Source organism: Hippoglossus hippoglossus, chromosome 21, assembly GCF_009819705.1.
Source record: "Hippoglossus hippoglossus isolate fHipHip1 chromosome 21, fHipHip1.pri, whole genome shotgun sequence".
NCBI classification, from domain to species: domain Eukaryota; kingdom Metazoa; phylum Chordata; class Actinopteri; order Pleuronectiformes; family Pleuronectidae; genus Hippoglossus; species Hippoglossus hippoglossus.
Genome location: NC_047171.1, coordinates 1,647,415 through 1,672,812, shown reverse-complemented (window position 1 = coordinate 1,672,812; position 25,398 = coordinate 1,647,415). Strand labels below are relative to the sequence as shown.

Genomic DNA, 25,398 nt, shown 5'->3' with positions numbered 1-25,398 from the left:
GAGTGTGTGTGCCCCCTCCCCATCAGGCCACCACCTGCAGGCTGCAGACTTATGTAACATGTTCCACTTGTTCCAGCTCTTCTCTAGTAGAACAGACAGTGAACGTACAGATGGTGCAACACGAGCCTCAGGGTTTCACACTGTAACCCACATTTAAGAGGATTGTGGAGCAACTTCATGCTGAGTCACTGTTCTGCAGAGTTTCAAAGAGTTTCAAAGAACTCATTCATTGAGGAAACTGTGGAGTCATTCACTGGGTCACACTTTCCCCTGTGGTATCAGTCTCTGGGCTTATTTTCATAATCGTTTCGTTTCCAGTGGTTTTCTCTATTAAGTAAGCAATGAGTCGTCTTTTTCATGAAATGTTGATGAACAGTGAAAGCATATTTTAGAGCTGATAAAACCAACGGTCTCCTCATGAAACCAGGAGAATCACGAGATCCAGATTTTCATTTGGATCTGCACCGAAAGACGCACACTCACAAACATCTGTCCCCGAAACACGCTTTAACTTTTTCATCAAGTTCTGTTGGAAATCAGTGGGAATGTTCTAAATGAAAACAAAAACCGTGGATCTGCACCAAACTTGAATGGATTGTTCCTCGAGTCTCACTCCTCCACAAACTCATGGAAATCTGCTGAGAAGTTTTTCCCATAATCTTGCTAACAAGCAAACACAGATGTGGCTGAGATAACAACCTAAGCAATTAATTAGTATCTGAATATTTGCTGATTAATATATTTTTAATATTTTTGATTACTTCATCTACTCTCTCTGACATGTTGTCTCCTCTCTCTCTTCTTGTCTCCGTGTCTCCCACCAGCCTCTAAGATGTCTCAGAAGATCAAGTCCGGCTCCGTGGTGGAGATGCAGGGAGATGAGATGACTCGTGTCATCTGGGAGCTCATTAAGGAGAAGCTCATCTTCCCCTACCTGGAGCTCGACCTGCACAGGTGAGGACGTCATCATTACAGTGGTGCTGCAGACAAATGCAACCTTTCAGGATTTTAAATATCTGTTCTCGGCTCTAAAAAAGGCCCTTACGCAGATTATACTTTAGGAGAGATACGTTCTGTAATTAAAGTTTTGCTTGAGGGACGTGTGCACTGTGCTAACTATAGTGCTCCCAGCAGGGACGACTGAAAGTGACATATCCTGCAGTGCTGGGATTTCTTGTTTGACTCGTTTCGAAAGCAGGAAAAGCAAAGACGCGAATGAGAACATCTGATAAGCTCCTAAAGAACGGGTTTGTGAGTTTGTTAGAAATCCGGGTGGGGTTTATCTTGAGCCTTGACTCTAACGACTGTTTTCCTCTAAGGTTGTCCCTATCTCATCTGCAGAGCTGTAAGTACGGCAGTCGTGTCATAATGTGCGTTTACAGCACACGGGTGACAGGAGGGTCCAGTTCCTCCTTTAACATTACGTCTCTTCTTATCTCCTGCGTGGACTTTGTCCGGAGGTGGATTTTATTTTCATAACCATTACATGAAGTTCAATTCACCGACGTTACCATCCGTATATATGAATCGGTCATTTCTGTGAAGTGGTCACAAAGAGTCAACAGTTTGGTTTCCTTCTGTTTTTAGTTCGATTTGATTGATTTTTACAGTATTTTTCTTGTACTGACGCATAAAAGTTGATGATTTATTGTGCAACAGGTCTCGTAAGTACACATTTAATGACACGTGGTGTTGAAAGAGTATTTCGTCATAAAGGGGGAGGTTGAAAGTCAAACAATGATCCACCTGCTGTTCACACGTCTTCAGGACGTTTTGTAGAATAGAAAACTATTTACTTTTTAAACACGCAGCTCAAAGGGTAAACCGTGTCCACCTCAAAGGCATCGAGCAGGTTTTCTGTTAAGTGCATGTGAAACAAGGTGAATGGATTGGATCAGTATTCACTCCCTGGTTAACTGACTCTGCAGTAGACACAGATTTCTAACGGCTCCGGCTCTGATGGACAGTGAGGGAAACGTGACACCCAGGTAAACGTGTTCATTTGGTGAGAGCGAGGTGAAGAGCACCTCCATTCTCGTTTGTGACGTCGAACATGACTCGGCCGGGGGGAAAAACCAGAGAAGCATCTTCTCTACTGGCAATGGGACAAGAGTCACGCCCCTTTTTTATTGGGTTTGAAAACCAGGTTTTTGTTGAAGGGCTGGTGGACTGTTGAAAAGTCCATAAAGTTTTTACCAGCCTGTCAGACTCTCTGAGAACCTGCACACGAGAGCCTGCAGGTCACATGAACTTGATCTGTGCCCATTGCCCACTTACAACCAGTTAGTTAACGTGCACTAACACAGCAGGGTGCTCGACAGGCTCCCCCAGTTTTCTAACTTCAATCATCAGTTATTGTGCTTCATGTTGTTGTGGTTTGGTGTCGGCCTCTGGGGCAGGGGGGGAGAGAGAGAGAGAAAGTGGGTAAGAGGTCATTGCCGCTCTTAAACAAAGCCAGCGAGTGCACGTGAAAGCACACGGGCTCGTGCATGAAGGGCGTGATAAGAATGATAAGTATCTACATGAGCCGAGGTGACGAGTGCTTCCTTCCCTCACTACCTCCTTGCAGAGACACGAAGTGGATCAGCCTCCTCCTGGTTGACTGAACGACACTTTTCATTACACAGCTGATTCCCTGTTTCCCTTTGTCTTCATTTGCTGCCCGTGTTTTGCAGATCTCCGAGTTACAGTCAGGCCTAAAAGAATCAGAGTTTCAGGAGCTGGGGCAGGAGGTTAATGGATATTCTTTGACGGGAGCACAGTTTTGTGTCTTGTGAGGAATATGATTAGCCAAGAGGTGGAGCGACTAAAGCCCTGACAGCAGTTTGAGTTATTCATCAAGCTGGGAACAAGCTCTCTCTCTCTTTCACCGCACGTTGATGTCGTTCCTGTGCTTTAACGGAGTGATTATGGTTCACATCACAGCCGGAGCTCTAACGTTCACCACCGAGCTTCTAGCAAACTAAAAACCGCTGTTAGTGCTTTGTTAGTTCTTCCTGGAGGGCGGCTGAGCTACAGTGTAGTTGATGGCGTCTTGTGCCTCTGCTGTTAAAACTAGAACTAGATTTATGTTTATTCTCACACTTCATACTTATGCATCCACATTAAACTATGATTTTTACTGACCAAAATATGTTTGCAGAATATATAGAACAAGTTGTTTGCAGCTGACTCTCCGGTGCCACTAGTTCATCTGTTCTCTCTGTGTTCTCTTCGAAGCTATGACCTCGGCATGGAGAACCGCGACGCCACGGACGACAAGGTGACGGTGGACGCTGCAGAGGCCGTCCAGCGTTACAACGTGGGCATCAAGTGTGCCACCATCACGCCAGATGAGCACCGAGTGGAGGAGTTCAAGCTCAAGCAGATGTGGCGCTCGCCCAACGGCACCATCCGTAACATCCTGGGGGGCACGGTGTTCCGAGAGGCCATCATCTGTAAGAACATCCCCCGCCTGGTGCCCGGCTGGACCAAACCCATCATCATTGGCAGACACGCCCACGGAGACCAGGTGGGTCTTCCTGCTGTGTGAACTGCCAAAGTAAAGCAGGATGATAGTTTTCTTTTGTGTTGTTTAGTATCGATAAGATGCTGAAATTGAAATATGGATTATGTTTCACTGTATAAAAGCTAAAGACAAAAGTTTACAGCTCAAAAACAAAACATGGTTTAGAGTTTAGAGTCGGTCGCTGAGCATCAGCCTCGAAGAGATCCTGATGTGAAGGGAACTTCCAGGACTGGAGCTTAAAAGAGCAACTGTGTACAAATTATCAGAGAGTAACTTCCTGTGTGAAGATACTTAAAACCAACTCTATCTTCCAAACTGGCTGTTATTCCTGAAACACCCTGAGGGCGGTAATGTCCAGCCTCCGGCCCTCTGTGACAAACTGGCTGCTCGCGCTGTGAACTCATGTATGAGCAAGTTCCACTTATGTCTCACATTGTGGGTTCGTCAGGAGCGACTCCGTTAATAATTGTATTTGCTCATGAGTCCTTTGGAACAGAGTGTGCAGCCTGTCCGAGCTGCTGTGACATCACACTGTGCCAAAGTCAACAGTTCTCCCCTCAGAGGAGACGGTCGACTGAAGTGTCGTCAGGCGGCTCGCTGCACAGTATTTAGTTTTCAGGATTTTATAGAAATCTGTAGGAGTTGGAGCATATTTTCCTTGTAGCCACATTTTATCCTCTTTTTATTTTACTGTGTTTTATTTATAACAAAATAATACTTGAGCATCTATTTACTGATGTGCTGACATGTTCCAAGGTGTCTATTCCTATCAAGTGAGGTTTCTGGTTTTCATTTCTACTCTTTATTATTAACCTGGAAACCACTTTGTGCTTAAGCTTGAAAAGTCCTATATAAATAAAATGTGTCATTATTATAATGTGCGATGAAGAGTGTTCTATACTGCACCATGTTGACCAGTACACTTCTTGTTCCTCTGAGGTGTTAACAGCCTTGTGGTTTTTAGTATTAATCCTGTCACTGTGCTCCTCCACAGTACAAAGCCACAGACTTCGTGGTGCCCGGGCCTGGGAAGGTGGAGATCAGCTACACGCCCACGAACGGCGAGCCGGTTAAATATGTCGTTCATCAATTTGAGGGTAAGAGACAAACGGTCATTCTTCACACGCACGTGTCAATTCGAGCCCAGTGGGTCTGACAGGATTCATCTTCGTTCTGCAAATATACAAACATCAGCCTTAAATGAGAAACATCTTAAAGCAAAGATGCCGACGATCATAATGTAGATATTAAGTCAATATACTTTCAATAAAGCTTTTACAAGAACATTTTCTCTTACACATTGTAAACGGGAGAATATAAGATGTTCTGGTTTTATCACTATAAACCAAACACTGAGCTGAAATAAAGTTTAAACATATCAGACTGCACATCATAAAATCAACACACTAAGTTTTCCTTTGATTATTTGTGCGTCTGTGTTTGTGATGAACTAATTTGTGTGTGCATGTCTGTCCAGGCACCGGCGGTGTCGCTCTGGCGATGTACAACACCGATAAATCCATCACGGACTTTGCCCACAGCTCGTTCCAGATGGCTCTGACCAAGGGCTGGGTTCTCTACCTCAGCACCAAGAACACCATCCTGAAGAAGTACGACGGTCGCTTCAAAGACATCTTCCAGGAGATCTACGAGAAGTAAGGACAGACGCCCTCAATCGCACATGCAAGACGCACACACTCTACCATAGATCAGATCTCAACACGCCTCTTGTGTGTCACAGGGAATATCGTGCTCAGTTTGAGGCCAAGGGCATCTGGTACGAGCACCGTCTGATCGACGACATGGTGGCTCAGGCCATGAAGTCTGACGGAGGCTTCATTTGGGCGTGCAAGAACTACGATGGAGACGTGCAGTCTGACTCGGTGGCACAAGGTGGGATACGTGAAGAGCTGGAGACGAACTCTCGAGTTTGTTTGTTTGTTTGTTTGTCGGTTTAAAACGTTCTTTTCTCTAATGTGGATTCTCTCTGTGGATGTTTCAGGCTACGGCTCCCTGGGTATGATGACCAGTGTGCTGATCTGTCCTGATGGACGCACGGTGGAGTCTGAGGCCGCCCACGGCACCGTGACCCGCCACTACAGACAGCACCAGCAGGGAAAAGAGACCTCCACCAATCCCATCGGTAGGAGAGCGGTGCACAAACCTGGGCTTTCAGCAGCAAGCCAAACAAATCCCCCAAACACATAACCTGGATTAATATTCCATACGCTTGTGTCTGCTACAGCTTCCATCTTCGCGTGGTCCCGGGGTCTCCTCCACCGGGCGAAGCTGGACAACAACACAGAGCTGCGAGTGTTCTCCGAGGCCCTGGAGGCCGTTTGCATCGAGACCATCGAGGCTGGTTCCATGACCAAGGATTTGGCGATCTGCATCAAAGGCCTCGCAAAGTGAGTCTCCTCGTAAACTTGGGTTTCTCCGTTAAGTCCCTTCTTCATTAAATCTATTTCAAATCAGGGTTATTTGATTTCTCACAACCCGTCCTTATAATAATAATAATAATAATAATAATAATGACACTAAATTCTTTTGCTTTCATTCTACATCACTGAAGCTTTATAACCGATGGAGCAAGTCTCCATTGTGTCTTTTTGTTTGCACCTTCTGTCTCATGAGATCACGACTGAGAGGTGACGTGAGATGTTGTGTCACAACGTTTGAGATTAGAGAGATAAAAGATAAAAGATTTCACAATCAGTCCGGATTTTAAAACCCCGGTAGCCTGATCCCAACTTGAGGACAGGAAATGGAAACCCTGCAGTAAAACTCAGTATCTTTTCAAAGTAAAATGAAATAATATTCGATTATTAACTAATTTTTCCTCTCTTCCTGTTCGCAGTGTGAAACGCACTGACTACATGAACACTTTCGAGTTCCTGGACAAACTGGCAGAAAACCTGAAGATGAAGATGACCAGCCAACCCAAACTGTGATCTCACACCTCCTGCGACTCCGCAGCTCAAACGCAGACACAAACACATCAAATCAAACACATACTCATGCACACAGACGATTACGCAGCCGCTGCAGTCAACACCGGAGCAGGGAGGAGCGAGCGCAGGACGCCAGGAGTCATTCCTTAACTTAGGGTCTAATTAACCTGGGGGGCCTCGTCCTGAAGCAAGACGAGTTCCTGTTAATGCAACACTAGTAGACAAAAAGCCGCAGTGAGGCGGTGACACCACAACTCAAACATTAATCCAGTCCACGAATGAAGCTGGACGCACGACCTTGTTTACACTAATTGCACTAGGTCCCCTGCAGCGAGCGTCGTGTGCGAGACGGGACGGAGTCTGAGGGCGAGCCCCCAGACCCTCGCTGCCTTAATCCTGTCAAAGTCACAGGTTTGATTCCCGTCTCCACATCTCTACGTCTTGTAACGTTCGATCTAGACCTCAGGCGTAGAGACCGAGCACACCATGAATTTTTACTGTTGTACATCATCAAACAGATAAGATATGGACGGACGCTGTCGTTTGTATTAATCACACAGAGGTTCTGACTCTTCAGACCACGTGACGTGCTTTTAGATTTTAGACTCGCATTAACTCTACCAGTCACAGTTGGTATATGAAGTGTATTTATTTTGTACTTCTGTTGTGTGTGTGTGTGTGTGTGTGTGTCTCTTAATCTCCACTTTGTCATCACATCCTGACGCAACACGTCGGTTTGTAATCATCACTTTACTCCTTGGTTCCCTGTGTGAAACCATGACTCATAATAAATGAGTTTTTGAGGAAATGTGTGTGCGTCGTTCTTCTGATGAAATGATGAGTGAATTTTACAATAAAGTGCGTGTCTCTCTCTTCCCTGTAGATGTTCAACATTAGGAATAAACGTGCCATTAAAATTCTAAACTAAATAACCTACTTAGACTCCTGTATTTTTATTTTTAAAAGGTTTTTTAGTTAATAAACTATTGCCAGACAATGTCTTACATACCTTTTCTAAATTATAACGTCTTTTTATAGAGTTTTATCAAATCAAGTTGCAGCCCGATCTCACGCACACATCACAACACTGAGATGAGGACGGAGGCAATAACACAAAGACGATTTGAAGCTGTACAGTAATAACATCACATTAAGCCTGTGCTACTTTTCAATGTGTTTTAGAACTAAAACTAAATCGGCAACTAATCACAGATGCTCATCGTCAATTAATCTGCCGATAATCTTATATATACATTTTCTATTTTTCAAAATCAGTAAAAACTACTTCTTTTAATTTCCTAGAGCTGAAAGTAAAACCATTATATTTTACCAATAGAACAAAACAGTCATGTAAAAAAACTGTGAGTTCGGGTATTTGAAAAAAGACCAGGATCTATCCCATGTGATGGGATATTGATTATTATAATAACATTAATAATAAAATAAAATGTCTAGTATAAAACAAGTTAATACTAAATAATAATGAGACAATTTATAAAACACTAATATATTTATTTAAATATTTATATTTATATATTAATTGATTATCAAAATAGTTGTCTGATCACTGCAGCTCTACAAACACACAATGTGATGAAATTACTATAAAACTCAATGATGAGCACAAGATCATTTGAACCATATAAATATAAATATAAAAAGCCAAAGTAGAGTTTTTACATGAGAGAATTTCACAGTTCAACTGCGACACTGAGCCTGAAACCCTGAGAGTTCAGAGCGAGATGCTGCACAACAACAACAACAACAACCATAACCACAACCACAACAACCATAACAACAACAACAACAACAACAACCATAACCACAACCACAACAACCATAACAACAACAACAACAACCATAACCATAACCACAACCACAACAACCATAACAACAACAACAACAACCATAACCATAACCACAACCATAACAACAACCACAACAAGCTGCTTTGAGTTTGCATGTGTGGAAAAACAATACATTTCACATTCAACATGAGTTTCTTGGTTAATATTTCATGTACAGTTACAGGACATTAAGGTTTATAGCTAAATGTGTGACTGTGCCTTTAATTTCCATTGCGACAAAACTGCTCCCACGGTTTTACTCCAGCAGGAGGCGCTGTTGCATTGATCTGTTATTGGCTGCAGTGGCAAAAATATTTACATATGAGAGCGAGGACATGTGTCATGAGTCAAAGATTAAACCAGCCGCTGGACTGTCAGTGTCTCCAAGATGGATCCTCCTCATCCTCCTCATCCTCCTCAGCCGAACTCCAGAAACAACCGTCTGACCGAGAGAGACGCGGAAACATCTGGAATCAGCCAAACACCTGGAAATCCACAGAGAATCGCACCTGACCCTCCGGCCGCAGACAGACAGCCTCAGTAGTGAGTGGCCACTTTTTATTGAATCAGCATTATCAGGAAGTCTGCTACAGAAACAGGTTCTGATGGTTTGTATTCATACTTTTGATTCTATAACTGATCTGAAGTTGTTATTTAACCTTTTCACACAGATTCCTGTGGTTTTCCTCTTCTTCACTTTCACTTTCAATTCCTGCGTTTCGAAAGAGAAATGCTGCCTTCACTGGTTCCAGTAAATTCCAGATGTTTGTCTCCTTTGTGTCTTCAGAGGTTTAACCCAAATTAAATCCCTTCAAAAAATAAAAAAACACTTAGAAACAACAGTGATAAACAGGTTGATACATTTCTATCCACGAACTCCTCCTCTCTCACCCTCCGGCTGCGGTTTGAATTGAACTGAATAATACGAGTCAGATGTCACCTGAAGGCAGCATCATATTATCTATGGCACATTGAATACACTAGCCCCCCCCCCCCCCCCCCCCCCCCCCCCCCCCCCCACCCCAAGGCCCTACTGCTTTTCAGTTGATTGTTCAGGCTTGTTCATGTAGGAGAGCAGGACCCTCACCCACAACTCCAGCTGGATCCTGTAGAACAAGGTCAGGTCCTAGTTCCTCAGCATCAGATATTATGAACTCAGAATTCACACTAAGAGTTTCCTCCTCATCTTCCTCATCCTGTTCTTCATGCAGCGACTTTATTACCCCATTGAAGAGTAAGTCTGAAATGACTGCGACCAGCCAAATGCACATCAATCAGTCTATTAAGTATAAACTGTTATATTTCGAGTTTTATTTTGTTGACCCAGCCATGGTTAGCTAGCCAGAAAAGAAGCTAGTTAGCTAACAGCTAGTTAGTATTGTACATATTTCTCTTTCTCACTAGTAATGGATTGTTAAATAAGACTTAGGTGTTCTGTAGTGAGTTCATCCTGTTTGAGTCCTTTTGATCATAAAGTAAGAAAGGAAAAAGGGAAATAATGATTTGTGTTAATCAAAAACAAGATATTTAATGAATACTTAGAATATTAAATTATAAAACACGTTTATTTCAAACATAGAGAATAACTCCGCCCAGGCTTTATATAAAGGATCACTTGTTGTCAGTTTACATGTAATGTAACGTAAAAGTATTTTAATGTGAAGTTCATTCCTACAGATTTACACCTGGTGGCTCACAGCATCATTTAAACTGATCATATGTTATTTTCATGTTAATCATGAAACTCTTGATGTTTCCCTGTGAGCTCGTGTTGTATCGTAAAATGAAAAATACTTGAGTAAAGTAAAAATACTTCATGCTGATACTTAGAATTAAAAAAAATTAAACGTACACAAAACCTTTTCTCTGGTTTTCCTCATCGGGCTCTTGATCTTGAGTCAAAGCTTGAATTCACACAGAACTAGAGTGAAGTGCACACCAGTGGTGGATCTATCACATTTATAACCAGGGGCCACACAGGGGCCACACAGGGGCCACATGTAAAACAGAGGAGCCAGTTCCTGATTCAGTAAAGTGCACATTTAGTTCATTTCTTGTTCAAACACATTGTGTTCTTAAAAAAAACACACAGAACAATGAAATGCCGAACAAAGTGTATTTCTTGTTGGTATTTTTAGGAAGTGACTAGTTTATTAGAACAAAAGACGACTGTCCGAGCAGCTAAACGCCCATTTAATGACTAATAACCTCTTTGTGTCTCAGCTCAAGCGGATTCACCATGATCCCACCGAATTTAACTCGGCGGAGCGAGATGGAAATGGGTAGGGCTGACGATCCCCCTCCTGTATTATCATTATTATCATTATTATCATTTTGATCCTTGTACATTTTGGATTTGACGTCACACCTCATGAAGCTTGTTGTTGTTTCAGTGGCTCAAAAAGGAGAAGAGACGTTTCAGAGGATGAAGGAGGCACAAAGAGTTCCTTACGTGTACGTGGCTCCGGAGACGCTCGGTAAAACATCACGTTCACACCGAGCAACACGAGCATCCAACCATAAGCACAACATTATATTTACTCTGATGTGGTTTGACCTGCCGTTTATTTCTAAAGGTGGAAACGCAACATTGGATGAAGTCAGACAGAGGCAACAGACGGACTTACGTTGCTCCAAAATGAAGACGAGGGTACGAGCTTCATCAGCTTTCTATACATTTAAATATAAATATCGAGCATAAATATTTTCCATGAATCCAGAATATTACAAACATACACTGAAACAAACCAGGACTGAGAACTGAGGGGAAATGCTTCAGGTCGTTACTTTAACATAAGTTGTTGTTTCCAGGTGAAACAGGCAGATATGGAAAGGAGGAGGAGACAAGAAGAGGAGGAGGAGCTACAGAAGATGAAAGATGAGCAGAGGAGGAAGGTGAGGAGAAAAAAAACGACAAGAACAGCTACTTCATTTTTATAATTTCTTCTAATTTGAAATGAAAGTTGAGTCGGACTCAAAGATGAACTGATTAGAATTTGGAGGTCAAAGGTCAAGGTCATCACCTGTTTATCAGGGTCACCCAAAGGGAACTCCAGGACGACCAGATTAGAATTTAAAATGTAATCAATCAATCAAATTTGATTTGATTGTAGCCCATATTCACAAATCTGAATTTACAAGGTGTGACATTTCTCTGGAGGTCAAAGGTCACCGTGACCTCACATGAGTGAAAGAAATGCGGTGTTTCTAGATGATCGTTATTATCTATGAAAATAAAGAATTCAACCCTTTTATAAAAATCACCCACTAAACATATTTCCATAACAGAGAGCACACTTCAGAGAATCACTTTGAAATGAAGTGATAATTTGCTTGGTTTGGCCTCAGCCCCTCGGACGTGTTTCTGTTTCTGTCAGCTCAGGATTTCCTGTATTTCCCAAAGTGCTTCCTGACAAACCCCAGAGTCCCTCGTCAGGAATGCACCGCTCGGGCCCGAGGGCTGAGGCTGTCGGGGGAAACGGCAATCGCAGTTACAATAGTGAGAGTGGGAGTTGCACCGCTCACTGAGGCCGCAGTGCATTCTGGGAAATCGTTACAGGTTTGCACAAAGACAATGAGGTCAGAAAAGGCATCGAGCAAAAATAATGGGCAAAGAAATACAAATTAAAAGTCTCAATATGATGCATTTGACTCAAAATAGTGACTAAAATCAATATCTACTCTGATAATTTCAACAATTAAATGTTTAAACTTAGATAAATGTTTATAATCTGCTGATGTTGTAGCAGAATATATTTTACAAAGAGGTGCTTCATCTTATTTACAGACACGAAGGGGCTTGAGTATTAAAACAGCTTCTTCACTTCTTCATCTTAAAGAACAGGTGCACGATGCAAGTGGCCACTGCAACAAAATATCACAAAACTCCATCAAATGAAGAAATAAGACAATAGTTTTGCAGCATTAAAGACTTATGGGAAGAAAATGCCGTGATTCCCTCCAACAGAATCACGTTTGGCCTCTAGATGTCAGTAGAGACAAGCGTCTGTCTCCCCACAGCGACGACCTGCTTCATGTTCTCCTGAGTTTCCAAACTCAGCTCCTCACTTTGCTCTCAGACATGTTCCCCCCCCACGCTCGTCCTCTAATAGCGGTAAATGGGCTGCTACTGTTAATGTGGAGGGTGATTGATGCCGAGGACCAAAGCGGTTCTCCGCAGACCCTTTTTCCTGTTGCACCACGACCTCCGTGAAGCCATAGGAATGTCCTGTAATCCAGCAAGTAGACAGATGCATGTGAGGCAGACAGTGGGCCGTGTCTATAGACGTGATCTAACTACACGTCTATAGACTAACTACAGAGAGACGTTAAATCACCAGACTGAGGATCAGTGAGTGTTTAAACCATAAAGACTGAACGATAAACTTCTTCATCGGGAAAATTAGATTCAGATATCAAGATGTTTCCAGCAAATATCTGAAGTTTAGGATTTAGTGACTAGCATGTTTCATCATAACACTACAAATAGAAAAGAGGATGATTAGAACAGGTCCGTATTTTACACATAAATAATGTTTTTATTGACTATTATAATTAATTAATAGATGATTATTATATAATCATGGATGTGGGAATTGTTCACACTCTCATAAACTTCAGCTCATGTTATCATAAGTCGTGTTCTTTCATATCAGACGAGCACAAGTAGCATTGCAAGTGCATTTTCATCTTCCTCTAACCAGAAGGTCGGCGGTTCGATTCCAGTCTTCCCCATCTGTGTGCTGAAGTGTCCTTGGGCAAGATACTGAACCTGGAATTGCCCCTCATTCCTCGTATGAATGTGTGTGTGAAGTAGTGGACTTTTAAACGTGACTATTCCCAGCGATCACTGAGATGAATGTTGCATGTTGCGTGTTGCGTGTGGGGAGAAGCAGCACACGTGTGATGGCTGCATGTGACGTGTCCCGTGTTCTGTGCTGTGACCGCTGTGATGCGTCTGCAGGCCGAGCGCCAGGAGGAGAAGGAGCGACAGGAGGAGCAGAGGAGGAGGGAGCTGCTCCAGCAGGATTACCTCAGGTCAGACCTGGATCAGGTTCACCTCATCACTGTCACTGTGCGGTATTGTGTTGTTTTTGTGTTGTTCTTTGTTGCTCTGCAATGGATCTTAGTCAGAGACGCAGCATCAGGTGACACCACCTCTGGTGCTTTACGTCTGCTCCGCTGCTGACCTGTGATTATCAGTTTATCAAGCCGGGTTGTCTGTTGGCAGAAAAAGGAAAACAGCGTCATTTCTTTGTGAAAACCTGAAGAAATGAAGACCAGTGACATGAAGTTCACCTTTAGTTTAACAGTCAAACTGGTTTGTTAATGGTGAATAGTTTTATATAGTATAGTATTTATACAGCACTTCTCTTGATTCATACGTTCATACACTGCTGCACTTTCTCCATCACACATCCTTCATACACCGTCGGCACAATGCCAGGGACGGGAACGTTTGTTTTAAACTTTATTTAGCGTCTTTGCTTCTTACACAGACTTTGTTAGAAAGTCAGAGTGGAGACTCTCACTTCTCTCTTTAGTCCCGACTCCTAAAAACCGTAGAAAACGTTACACAACTTACTTTCACGTGTAAAATCAGTGGAAAAACGCCTAAAGTTCTGTCTACACAAGTTATCGAAGCCAAATTCTCCAACAGTGTTTTATTATGCACGGCTGACTCTGGGGGATATTGTTTGTCAAGTAGCATCCCTGGCTTCCCGTCAGGATAAACATGAGAAGAGACAGCCGAAGAATTTGTGAACCTGAGGAAAACAATGAAGACATTTAGAGACGGGACAAAGGAGATGGAGTGGGACATGCTGGTGAACCGGGAGAGCGGTGTCAGCGAGGGACAAACAAACTTGGTCGACCTTGTGGGCCGCGGAGTGTCTGTGGAGTAAATGAATACCCCCGTCATTATGTCTGAAATGGGCCTGTGTGTGTTTCCTGCAGGAAGAAGGACAGTTTTCTGCAGAGGTTTGAGAGGGGACCCCCGGATCCACTGGCATCCAGCGGTGCCACACACACGTCATCCAGAGTGAGCCGGCAACCGCATGATATCTGTCTGTCTGTGTGTGTGTCTGTGTGTGTGTGTGTGTGTGCACATGTATGTGCTTTCACATGTTTTGCTTGTACACGCTGCGCCCTGTGCGTTGCATGTAGACACGCTATGTGCACATGTAGACACGCTATGTGCACACACACTTTTCCCAGGGTTCGGTGCTGAGCCTCATATCTGTGGCTGTGTGGTCGGAGCTCTGTGGTTCTTCACACCGATACATCTGCGTCTCGGAGCTGTTTTCTGAGTAAATACCCTCGGGTGCGGAGTTTTCATCATCCAGGGCCGCGCTGGTATTAACTAGTGTCCCCGGGTGGAGTGAGGAGCCCGATTCCCCCGCTAACGTCCCCTGGTCAGAGCCGAGGGCGGGGGGGGGGGGCTCACAGTCCAGCAAAAGGAAGTACAAACACACAGAGGAGTGGACCTCTGCGTTTTTCTCTCCCCTGCCTCTTAATGCGTCTGTCTCTCACTCTCCTTTGTTTTCTCTGCCTCCTTCTTCTCTTTTCTCAGCCGCTCTTCCTCTCCGTCTGTTTGTCTTTCCTGGGAGGGATCGAGTGGAAGGCTCGCAGAGTTCAAGGGACTTCCCAGAGTTCACTCTGAGACACAACACGGCCGAGGACGGAGCCCAGTGGAACAACCTTTACCAGTAAAAGTACCTGGAGGACGCCCAAGCTCCTCGCCAGCCCGTCACATGACTCCACTGTCGAACTGGGCACCCACTGACCCTCGTTGTAAATAACCTTCCTCCTAATCAACTGGATAATGGGACTTCAACGGGAAGAGGTCTCGTCTATCTTTAGCTGAGAAAACATTTATTAGAGAGCGTTGACAGCTTCTGTCGGAGACTCGGTGCTAATCGTGTCTGTGCCGCTCCGCCCGGCCCGTCAGTGGTGCTGCAGCAGAGAGCGTGCACGTCTTCATCACGTCCTGCTGGTGTTACTGTACGTGGTGACTGACAGCGCTGGTAAAAGTGCACACGCAGCTCCCTCGGCCGACAGAGGAAATGCTTTCCTTTCGGGGGCTTTTCTCATTGTTGTGCGTTTCTTCTCTCGCCCTCGCTCTCTCTTTCTCACATGGACCTGATGCAAATCTTTCAGCAGGCGAGTGGGGGGGGGGGGGACAGGGAGACAGAGAGACAGAGAGAGAGCGAGGGTCAAACTGTGGTGCAGGAAGAAAGAGAAAGCAGTTACAGTAATAAAGAAGTCTCTGTTTTATGGCGGGACACACACAGACACACACACAGACAGACACACTAAATGAATGGGTTACAGACAGCAACACACACTCTCCTCTCCCTCGCTGCCGCCTCCTCGTTTCACGTCGTCTCGCCTCGTCTCATCTCGTCGGCTCCCAAGTGTCGTCGCTTGTCTCCCCTTGTTTTCGTCTGGTGTTTTCTTTTCCTTTCCTTCCCTCTCGTTTCCTTTCCTTTAATTCCTTTTCCTGTTCTGTCTTGTTTCATCTCGCCTCATTTATCTCCTCTCCTTCATCTCTCCTCTCCTCTCTCCTCCTCTCTTCTCCTCTCCTCTCCCTCCTCTCCTCTCCTTCATCTCTCCTCCTCCTCCTCCTCCTCCTCCTCTCTTCTCCTCTCCTTCTCCTTCTCCTTCTCCTCCTCCTCCTCTCCTCTCAGATACACATCCCAGATCAGGAGATGAAAGCTTGCGGCCGCAGAGCAGCAGAAGTCAAACTTCTTGATGTGGTTGTGAGCAGGACCCTGGGATCTGTTGTTCTTTCAGCAGTGGCTCCATGAGAGAGATTGATCTCTCCTTCATATCCTCTATTTGTGGGCGTGTGTGGTGTGTTTATATGTGTGTGAGTGGGAGACTTAGAGCGAAGCTTTGATGGGACCAGTACAGATGCTGTGTGTGTTCCTTCTTCCTCTTGTGCCATCTTAAATAACCACTTCCCCGACCGTTGAGCTCTCTCAGGGCAGAAAACAGACTGAGGATGGAGGCTAGTGGAGGTGAAGGTGCAGGAAAGAGCATTTATTCTGAGAAGGAGGAAAAAAGAACATTTTCATCGAGTGAATACAGGCTCATCTGAAAAATATTAAAATGCTTCTTTTCACCTAATCAAACTTTTATACAGGAAGACAGAAAATGATATTTTCCACTTCCCGGCTCAGATCCTCCGCTCTGCGGGTTGTTTGTCCTTCGTGCTCCTGATGCATGGTTTTTAAATTCCACGCTCCAGCGGCGGCCGCGAAGCTTCACGGTGGAATTTAACACGAGCAGAAAGTTCAGAGGTTGTTTACGTTCGGTGTTACTCATCAAAACAGCTCGTGTGAATCCTGACAAACAACTTGATGCATCAAGTCTTTTTTGAATCAGGGTGATTATTCATATCCCTGAAGTCTTCTTCTCCGTTGGCTCACTGCAGACCAGTGGAATGGTTTGTTTACGTGCACGACACAAACTCATGCATGAACAATGTTGAACACTAACACAACAGGTTAACAGGTGTTCTGCTTAGTTTGGGCTGGAAATGACCACGTTGTGCCGGGCGCGGCCTTGTCGCTGGCATCTCACATCTTCACAGGAAGCTCAACACACACTGAGATACATAAAGTTATTGTTTCATGACTGAGGAGTCAAAGTTTCTAACAAACTAACCTTCACAAGTAAAGCAGGTTTTCACACAATTTGAGGTAATACACTGTACGTCACATCACATGTAAAACACAAAGCGATTATGTGAACAGCAGAACTAATGCACGGCTCTGTGATGGATAAAAAAGTTAATTTTTAATATACACATCAAAGAGCATAGAAACTCCAGGCTCCATTAAACTGAGAGCTGCTCTCACAGCTTCTCTATCAGCACTGAAGTGGCTCAGTTGTGTATTTACACTGCTCCTGATAATGACCTGTAAGGTTTATACTGATAAGATTCTATACGTCCTTTCTTTTCTAACGTGGTTTGATTCCTGTTCTGTTTTTGTCAGAGTGAGGCTGCGGAGAGTCAGCGGCAGAAAAGTGTGAGAGACGTGCACCTGGAACACAAGAGGTAGGAACTTTCATATTTAATATTAAATCAGGTTCTGTTTCCAACTTAGCATCAAATGTTTGTACAAACGTCGACCACGTCGGTGCAGGAGTGAAACTGAGACTCTGTTTAATGGAAATGTTGAAATGTCCGAGCTGTAAACTCAAGCCAATGAGATTAATCGTTTGTTTTGTTCATCCTGTTGGAATAAAACTAAAATAAGTGAACCGAACGTGTCTGTGAGCACTTAACTGACCCGATATAGAAGTTTAAACGTTCTCAAACATCCTGCTCACGCACATTTGGAGCCTGTCAGCACGTTGGCTTTTAAAGTACGACGTTAGCTCCTTTTATGCGAACCTTGTTTCTTTGATTCATTTTATTTTGACAGGGTGAACTCGGCCTTTCTGGACGACCTCCAGGGTCGAGGCGTCGGGAGCGAGGGAGAGAGGGAAGGTGTTCCGGAGGCCGAGTGGTACAGTTCGGCCTCTAACGATTTCAAACACGAGCCATCTACATCGACCGGACAACAACCCCCCCCCGCTCACCTGAAACCAGAGCCAGACCAGAGCTGGACACAGGAAGCTGGTGAGCCCAGAACCTGAAAATCCCTCCCTCCTGTTTGTCACGCCTTTTTTTTTTTTTTTGGTGCGGCTAAGCGCTGGTTAACCGAACTTAAATCAGACATGACAAGAGCTGCCCACCTCGTCCTTTCTCAGAAGACTGTGATTGTCTTGTTTAGTCTGCGTTAAATCAAAAGCTTTACGTGCTGCAAAAATGCAGGCAGGGAGTTATGCGTGGTACGAAGTGACACTGTAGCTGCTGGCGTTTAAATCCTGCCGGTACTTGCAGTTTGTGGGAAATCTCAGCGTGAGTAAGGAAGTCATTTCCTTTGCACCGAGCACATATCAAACAGTGAAGTGTGAGTTTGGAATCTGACTTTACGAACCCTGCGTGTCAGTCAAAGAGGAAAGTTCAGCAGCAGCGATGAACCCAGGAAACAACTGACAGACTCTGCGTCTGCAGCCAAGACTGACAAACCGTCGCGCCCTTATGTAATTGGCCTGCGCTGACACCGAGTGGGATACCTGACACATCGCTGCCAAACACCTACGAATACCTGCCATTCACCAGGCGAGGAAAGAAAACAGAAACGCAGAGCGTCACGTCCATTACCTCCTGAATGTAAGCTTCTCCTGCGGCTGCATGTGTGTGCACGTTCAGAAACTCATCCCTCGTCTTAGACATTGTTCTGTTTGACAGACGAGGAGGGTTCGATTAATACCTGGAGGGCTGCAACCAGCCAACAATCACTTTCACCGTAGAAAACAACGATCAGTATCTGACAATTACCTGGTGGATTGTTTGTGTGGCTGTTGCGATTATAATAAAAACCGTTTAGTTAATCCTTGAACTCACGTGCTCCAGCAGTTCCTCGATTACAGTCGGCCTCCATCCTCGCTTTACCTGGCTGTTAGGGGGCGTGTCCTACCGGCTGGTAGGTGTGCAGCATGCACATGGGTCATGTGACATCACGATGACGCAGCAGTAGTAACGATTGGACGACTAACGAGGTGTTTCAGGAGCTTCAGTGTTTCTGTGTTGGAGAGATACTTCCCTTTTCCAGACTCAGGAAACCTATATAACAGCAGAGGAAAGAACCACTGAGAAAACACCACGTCTCCTTTAATGGTGGAGGAAAAGTAAACACTAGTAGTCGGAGAGGAAAAAGTCACATTCCAACAAGTTTTTTTTTATTCCCTGCGTGAAGTTCAGTTTATGAGCCGTCCTTTGTCCTGCTTCTCCAAAGCCTTTCATTATCGAATAACTGCCCTCGAACACCAGATTTCACCAGAGCGAGGTTAAACCTAAAACACCCCCGAGCCCTGCAGACCTCCAGTCCTGGCTCGGCCGCTGTGGGCACCGCTCGTCGGGATCCCACAACATTCTGACTCCGCGCTGGGCTGCAACCGTCGGCCCCAGTCTGTGGATCAGGTCTTTCCTGTTCTGTCATTACCTGTCCGAGCCAATCTCCTGTCCGCTCGGCTGACGGCCGGCTCGGACTCTCTGTGCACAGAGGTGAACCCGGGTGAACCACGAGGGAGGACTACCGGGAGTCTGATCCCCGGGCGGTGAATGACTGCAGACTTCCACTTTTCTCCTTCTCTTCTTTAGAGCGTTTCGAGGATTTCCCCCTCAGCCTCTGGTGACGGCACAATTTGTGTTATTTGCACAAATTGTACAAAGTGCACAGAAAAGTGCACCGTGCTTTGACAATAAACCGTCTTGCAGCAGGGCGACGATGATCGGACCTGCACACCATGAAAGTCCAAAACATTCCCCGTGTCCAGTAGCTGCAGATATGTTCAGGCTGGGACTCGTGAAGTTTCAAACTATAAGAACTTCCTGTTTCCTTTCGAGGCGACACTACGGACACGCCCATCAACGAAAACCTTTAATCGTTTAACAACCTTTCATTGTGGACGTCTCTAGATCCTAAACACCAAGTCGATCTGACGACTGCTGTCAGATCAGTCTGTGGCTGTAAATCAGCAAAGAAATGATCACTAACTTGAAACTGGCTGACTTCCTGTTGGGTGTAAAACATAAAGAACTTGCTCGAGGCCATGAACACACGCTTTGACAAAACCACAATCTTTAATAACTCATCTCGTAGATCTTGTCTGTACTCGGATTTTTTTTGGGCCTTGGAGGGAAACGTGTGGGGGGGGAATGTTTATTTAGCCAAACGTACATTTTCACCATGAGAACTGAGCTGAGTTTTGCGAGATTTCGATCAATCCGGTTAATTTAGAAGAAAATGTAATATTTATTGCAAAGTCGGTGCCGGAGCTCTAAAACACGGGCTCTATTTCCTGTTTGTTTTCCAGACCGGGATCCAGACTACGACTGGGACCTGATGAAGCTGGCGAGCCTCTTTCCAGGCCACAGCAAAGACGTCCTGAAGGACATCCTCGACCAGTGCAACGGCGACTTCGAGCAGGCCTGCACGCTGCTCGTCTAAACGTTGTCTTGAGTTTCATGCTTCTCCAATGGGACGACTCTATTCATAGTGTTCGGTGGCTCGGGAGTTGCAGCAAATAAAATGTGTAATCAGCGTTACGTGACGTGAGAGGAAATGTAGAAATGGGTGATGGATGAAATCAGCTGCATGACATGTACCTACAGTGGAGCGTCTTGTAATGTGTTTTTGATTATGCTATTAATCACGGAGTGGTTGTATCTGTCTGCTCCAGTGACTCATGTTGGGACGCTGCCCTGACATGGAGCCGATGAGCGTTTTCACCAGTTTAGTTGAAGGTCATCGCCGTGACTCATCAGCTTCAGATCATATTTTGGGCTCTTAATTGGATCAGTGTGTGCGGATGGAAAAATGCTCGACCCAAACACATGATGCCTTTTGTTTGTTTTATAATCAGTCACATGTGATGCATCTATAGCAGGACGTCTAAGGACAAGCACAGATTCAAATTCAAATAAGATTTTACCTTGAAAGATTAGTGTCAGTTCCAAGGCTGCACACGACGACCTTTTCAAACTAAAGCGATCTCCGAGGTTGTGTCTCAGTTTCTGCTCGTTCAGACTAAGACACAGCCAACGAGTTTTCAAGCTGAAACGGATCCAGCGGCGTCTCCTAACTTTTATCTCGTGTGGACGCCGGACATGTCCGTAGCAGAGTTCACGTGTTTCCAAACGGAAACGTCTTGGTGAGGATGTAGATCAAGTCGTTAAAGCCTCGGAGGACGTCCATAAAACACCCTTCCGTGAAATCCTGCTGTTTCAGTCAGTCTGGTGGGCTGATAAAACCCGGGTGGGGTTTCCAGGTGGGACACAGAGCTGCTGTCGGAGCGAAAAATGTCAGCTTCGTAACTCGGCCGAGTGGAGCAGCAGAGATGTTATCACCTGACCGAGGCAACAGAGAACAAAGGGTGGTGCTCTCGACACGGGGGACCGACAAAATCCCCTTTTCTACTGTAGCATGAAGTCATACAGGGAAGGATTCAGGGCTGATGTCATCCAGCAAGCGTCTGAACTCTGTTCTGCACACGCGAGGACTTTAGATAATAAAACCTACAAACGTCTCCTACATGTTAAATGTTATTTTCTTTGAATAAACTTTGGATTGTGTGCAGAACCTGTGTGTCCGTTTTTAAAAATCAGCACCAAATTACAGAGTTCTTTCCAGGACACTCCAGAGGAAATTATAAAGAAGAACACAGAGCTGTAAATTTAAGCATTAAGATCTTCATCAACAGCCTATAGGGAAAAATGTGCAATATTAAGTTAGAGGAAAGATTTATAAACCCACTTTTCCCTCAGAGAAACAGAGGAGCTACGAGTTTGACCTGGAAATACCAACAATAATCTGTTCTTCCCCTCAGCTGGCTTCATTAATGAGATGCAGTTACTGGGAAAGATATTTTTGAAGTTTGCAGAGAGCTAAGCTAACAGTTTCCCCCTGCTTCCAGTGTTTATGCTAAGCTAACCACCTCCTGGCTCCTTCCTTGGATAAAACTTTCTACAATTGCAATAATGTGTTTGTAAAGGAGTTAATCCCACATAACATCAGATTACATTGTGGCCACAGTCAAACTCATAAAAACCTCTAAAAGTTCTGACTAATGTGATAATGTGATGTTGTCATATCATGCCGCGGTTTGTGGAAGAATAGTTTTGGGAGTAATAGATTTAATTGTGTTGCATAAACTAAATCAATATGAAGATTAGTTGAGTAAATGTTGAGATTAGGCCTTAATCTGCAGTGTTTGTGTTTGGCTGTGTGTTTTTCACCTTTTGTGTGCGTCACCACGCAGTAAACAGGAAAACCCCCGACCTGACCTGGTTGTGTTTTCATGTGTGTGGGCAGCGGTGCACTGAGAGGTGGGGACGTGCCGCTGTCGCCTAATCAATACTCGACGAGACGCTGGCGTGGGAACGTATCACATGACGTCTCCCCGGGCTGTGAGGATCTCTTACAGGGCGGCTCGGCCTCATCTGATGGAAACAGCTCTGAGACCAGTCCGTCTGTGGCCGGTTCCAGGAAGCAGGTTTTACTCAGTTATCTGGACCAAAGCATGAAATCCCCTCGAATGTTTTACATGGGCTGAACTTGTTTGACTTCACCACATAACTCGGTCAACCTGCTTCTGGGAAAAAGCCCCGAACTCGCCTGAGAGCTGCAGGCTTGTGCAGGTTGAAGGTTGAAGATGAGAACTGGCTCCCCGACACAACGCACACGTCTGTAAAGTGCTATTTCAGATTCAAAAGTTAATGTAGTTTATTGGTTATTTTATTTCATTGTATTTCCTACATTTCGGTGTAAGCAGAACTTTACAAAGACCGTGAAGAGTTACATCATTATCCTGCAGAAAAACTCTGGTATATTTCACCCCCACCTCTCCATGGGCTGCTCATCTCATCCAACCTTTCAGATTGAACTGCCTGCCACACCACAAGCAGGATGCAGCTTCCTGCACCAGGCGGCAAAGACAAAGTACGTGAGCAGCACATGGTGGTGGAGACCAAACTCAGAGCATCATCTAATGGTTTTATCCTTCAGCTGTAAACTAAGCAGAATATGTGTCTTTTGAAGTAACTCTCTCGTGTCCAATCAGCGTCTCCTTCAATCAGTCAAACCTTGACTTTAACCAGAAGTCGGTTGAGTCGAGTCATACCTCAACCACAGTCATCACAGACCCAAACAAATCCCCGAACCTGTATGAGTCATTTTGGAATCCTTTGACAAATGACCTAGTTTGGTCAGTAGGTGCGTGTTAACAGTTGTTTCTGCACACGGACCGAAGAGCAGGAGGAACCAGGAGGTTCGGTCCAGCAGGAGGAACCAGGAGGTTCGGTCCAGCAGGAGAAACCAGGAGGTTCGGTCCAGCAGGAGAAACCAGGAGGTTCGGTCCAGCAGGAGGAACCAGGAGGTTCGGTCCAGCAGGGGGAACCAGGAGGTTCGGTCCAGCAGGAGAAACCAGGAGGTTCGGTCCAGCAGGAGGAACCAGGAGGTTCGGTCCAGCAGGGGGAACCAGGAGGTTCGGTCCAGCAGGAGGAACCAGGAGGTTCGGTCCAGCAGGGGGAACCAGGAGGTTCGGTCCAGCAGGAGGAGGAGAGGAGGAAGGGGGCAGGTGCAGGAGGAGAACAACTCTTTCCCAGAGCTTCAAAGTAGAGAGGTTAACACCCAAACTGCACAAAACAAACACACACAAGTACCACATTGACACACACTCGGGGGCAAACACACAGAACAGCCACATCCCTCCCGGGGGGGGGGACGGATACTGATCTTTTTCCTGTCTGCTCACCGGCATTATTCTTGAACAGAGATGAGTCACAGCGAACAGGAAGAGCAGCGTTTTCACTCTCATGCGGATGCTCTCCATGCAGGCCTTCCGTTTCCGCCTCCTGGCCACTAGGTGTGTGTGTGTGTGTGTGTGTGTGTGTGTGTGTGTGTGTGGGGAAGATGGACTCCGGTGAGATCAAATGAAAGTGGGATTTGTTTGAATAAACTCAAAGGCTTGAGCTTGTATTCATTACCTACCTTCGGTCCAGCCAGGCCTCACAGCTGCAAAAACCATTACAGCTCAGCGTCTCTGGGCCTCCGGGCGAAGACAAACACTTTAGAGTCCGGGAGGAATTTGTTTGAGCCCCGGACAGATCATGAAACTGGGCTCCAGGCCACAGGCAGGTGAAAGTCTGCAGCCGCTCCTCTGCAGGGCGTCCAGAGCAGAACTGGAAACCCTGTGGAGTCGAGCCAGGTTGTTCTGCATCTCTTTGTGATTCTGCATCAATTTCTGTTTGATTTGTGTCCGTTTGTAGTCGTTTCATGTGCCTTTGTGATCATTTTGAGTCTCTGTGTGTGTTTTATTGTCATATTTTTGCATGAATAGGTTGATTTTGGTCTGTTTGGTCATTTCTGTGTTTCTTTGTGGTTCTGCATCAATCTGAGATTTTGATTTCTCTCTTCTCCTGGTCGGTTTGGTTGCTTTACATCTTGAACGGGTCATTTTGGGTCATTAAATGTAAAGTTGGCTTGTGGTCACTTTGTGTCTCTAGGGTCGTTTTGTGTCTCTCTAAGTGTCTCTCTAAATGTTGTCTCTCCTTATGGTCATTTTGTGCGACTTTGTAGTTGCTTTGTGGCAATTTCTTCTCATTTTGTGGTCTTTTCTGATTTTGAAATAAGAAATAATAACAAGTCGGCTCAAACAGAAGCTGTGGTCAAGCTCTTCCCTGACCGCTCTGCCCCTGAGCCTGGTGGTTCGGGTTGTTAATCCATGGTTTGATTCCTCAGACTCTCACTGCAGCAACATCATCAACTTCAGACTTTTATTTGTATTTTTCTAACTTTTCTTTGAGAAATTGTCAATGTTTAAATCACGGGACCACCCAACGTTTTCTTTTCCCGAGGATGAGCTGTCCCTCTAGAGGACAACCATTACCTCAGCATATGACACACACACACACACACACACACACACACACACACACACACACACACACACACACACACACACACACACACACACACACACACACACACACACACACACACACACACACGTTGAGTTGGGGGATTCCCAGTGGGTGGTTCATAGTCAGGATGAGGTCACTTCATTCTGTAGTGATACACACACACACCCCAAAACTTCTGGGTGAAAATTACAGTGAAGTTTCTCGGCTTCAGATACACCCGCCCGTCACGCAGCCACGAAGCTCTGGAGATTATTAAACACTGGTTTGAAAAGCGAAAAAGCTAAATCTTGATTAGTCGGAAATCACCTCCATTTGTTTTTATAGCTGTGGAGATGAGTTATTTGAATTCTGCATTCATCTAACTGAATCATGCTGTGACGCGAGCTCGTGCACGAACGGTACTATGAAGTAATAAGAACACTTCCAGTCGTACGTCAGTCTTGCTCTTCTGCCAGACAGACGCCGAGCACGAGGCCCGGCGTTCTGCAGCGGAGCCACGGTAACATCTGAGCCGGTTCACAGTTAACAACTGACTCTTATCTGTCGCTGTAG

At 45.1% G+C, this 25,398-nt stretch overlaps 2 protein-coding genes across 2 annotated transcripts in view; both read left to right on the top strand.

The window, feature by feature from the left end:
• idh1 (isocitrate dehydrogenase (NADP(+)) 1) overlaps positions 1 to 7,267 on the top strand; it is a 7,794-nt gene extending 527 nt beyond the window's left edge. The window contains exons 2-9 of the mRNA XM_034574983.1: positions 825 to 954; positions 3,220 to 3,511; positions 4,503 to 4,605; positions 4,986 to 5,163; positions 5,250 to 5,401; positions 5,511 to 5,651; positions 5,754 to 5,916; positions 6,366 to 7,267. Coding sequence (XP_034430874.1) covers positions 833 to 954; positions 3,220 to 3,511; positions 4,503 to 4,605; positions 4,986 to 5,163; positions 5,250 to 5,401; positions 5,511 to 5,651; positions 5,754 to 5,916; positions 6,366 to 6,459 — 1,245 coding nt within the window. The 5' untranslated portion in view covers positions 825 to 832 and the 3' untranslated portion in view covers positions 6,460 to 7,267. The remainder of the gene's footprint in view (positions 1 to 824; positions 955 to 3,219; positions 3,512 to 4,502; positions 4,606 to 4,985; positions 5,164 to 5,249; positions 5,402 to 5,510; positions 5,652 to 5,753; positions 5,917 to 6,365) is intronic.
• Positions 7,268 to 8,608: 1,341 nt separating this feature from the next.
• epsti1 (epithelial stromal interaction 1) lies at positions 8,609 to 21,503 on the top strand. Its single transcript, XM_034574984.1, has 10 exons — positions 8,609 to 8,849; positions 10,530 to 10,588; positions 10,700 to 10,783; positions 10,883 to 10,956; positions 11,118 to 11,201; positions 13,270 to 13,343; positions 14,262 to 14,346; positions 17,309 to 17,370; positions 17,741 to 17,937; positions 20,241 to 21,503. Exons 1-10 carry the CDS (start codon positions 8,695 to 8,697, stop codon positions 20,372 to 20,374), a joined length of 1,008 nt encoding a protein of 335 aa, XP_034430875.1. The 5' UTR covers positions 8,609 to 8,694; the 3' UTR covers positions 20,375 to 21,503.
• Positions 21,504 to 25,398: the final 3,895 nt, after the last annotated feature.

Coding starts and splice junctions, on each gene's coding strand:
- epsti1 (XM_034574984.1), top strand. CDS start 8,695: ATGGATCCTCCTCATCCTCCTCATCCTCCTCAGCCGAACTCCAGAAAC. Junction 10,784..10,882: donor CGTGGCTCCGGAGACGCTCG/GTAAAACATCAC, acceptor TTATTTCTAAAG/GTGGAAACGCAACATTGGAT. Junction 17,371..17,740: donor GTGCACCTGGAACACAAGAG/GTAGGAACTTTC, acceptor TTATTTTGACAG/GGTGAACTCGGCCTTTCTGG.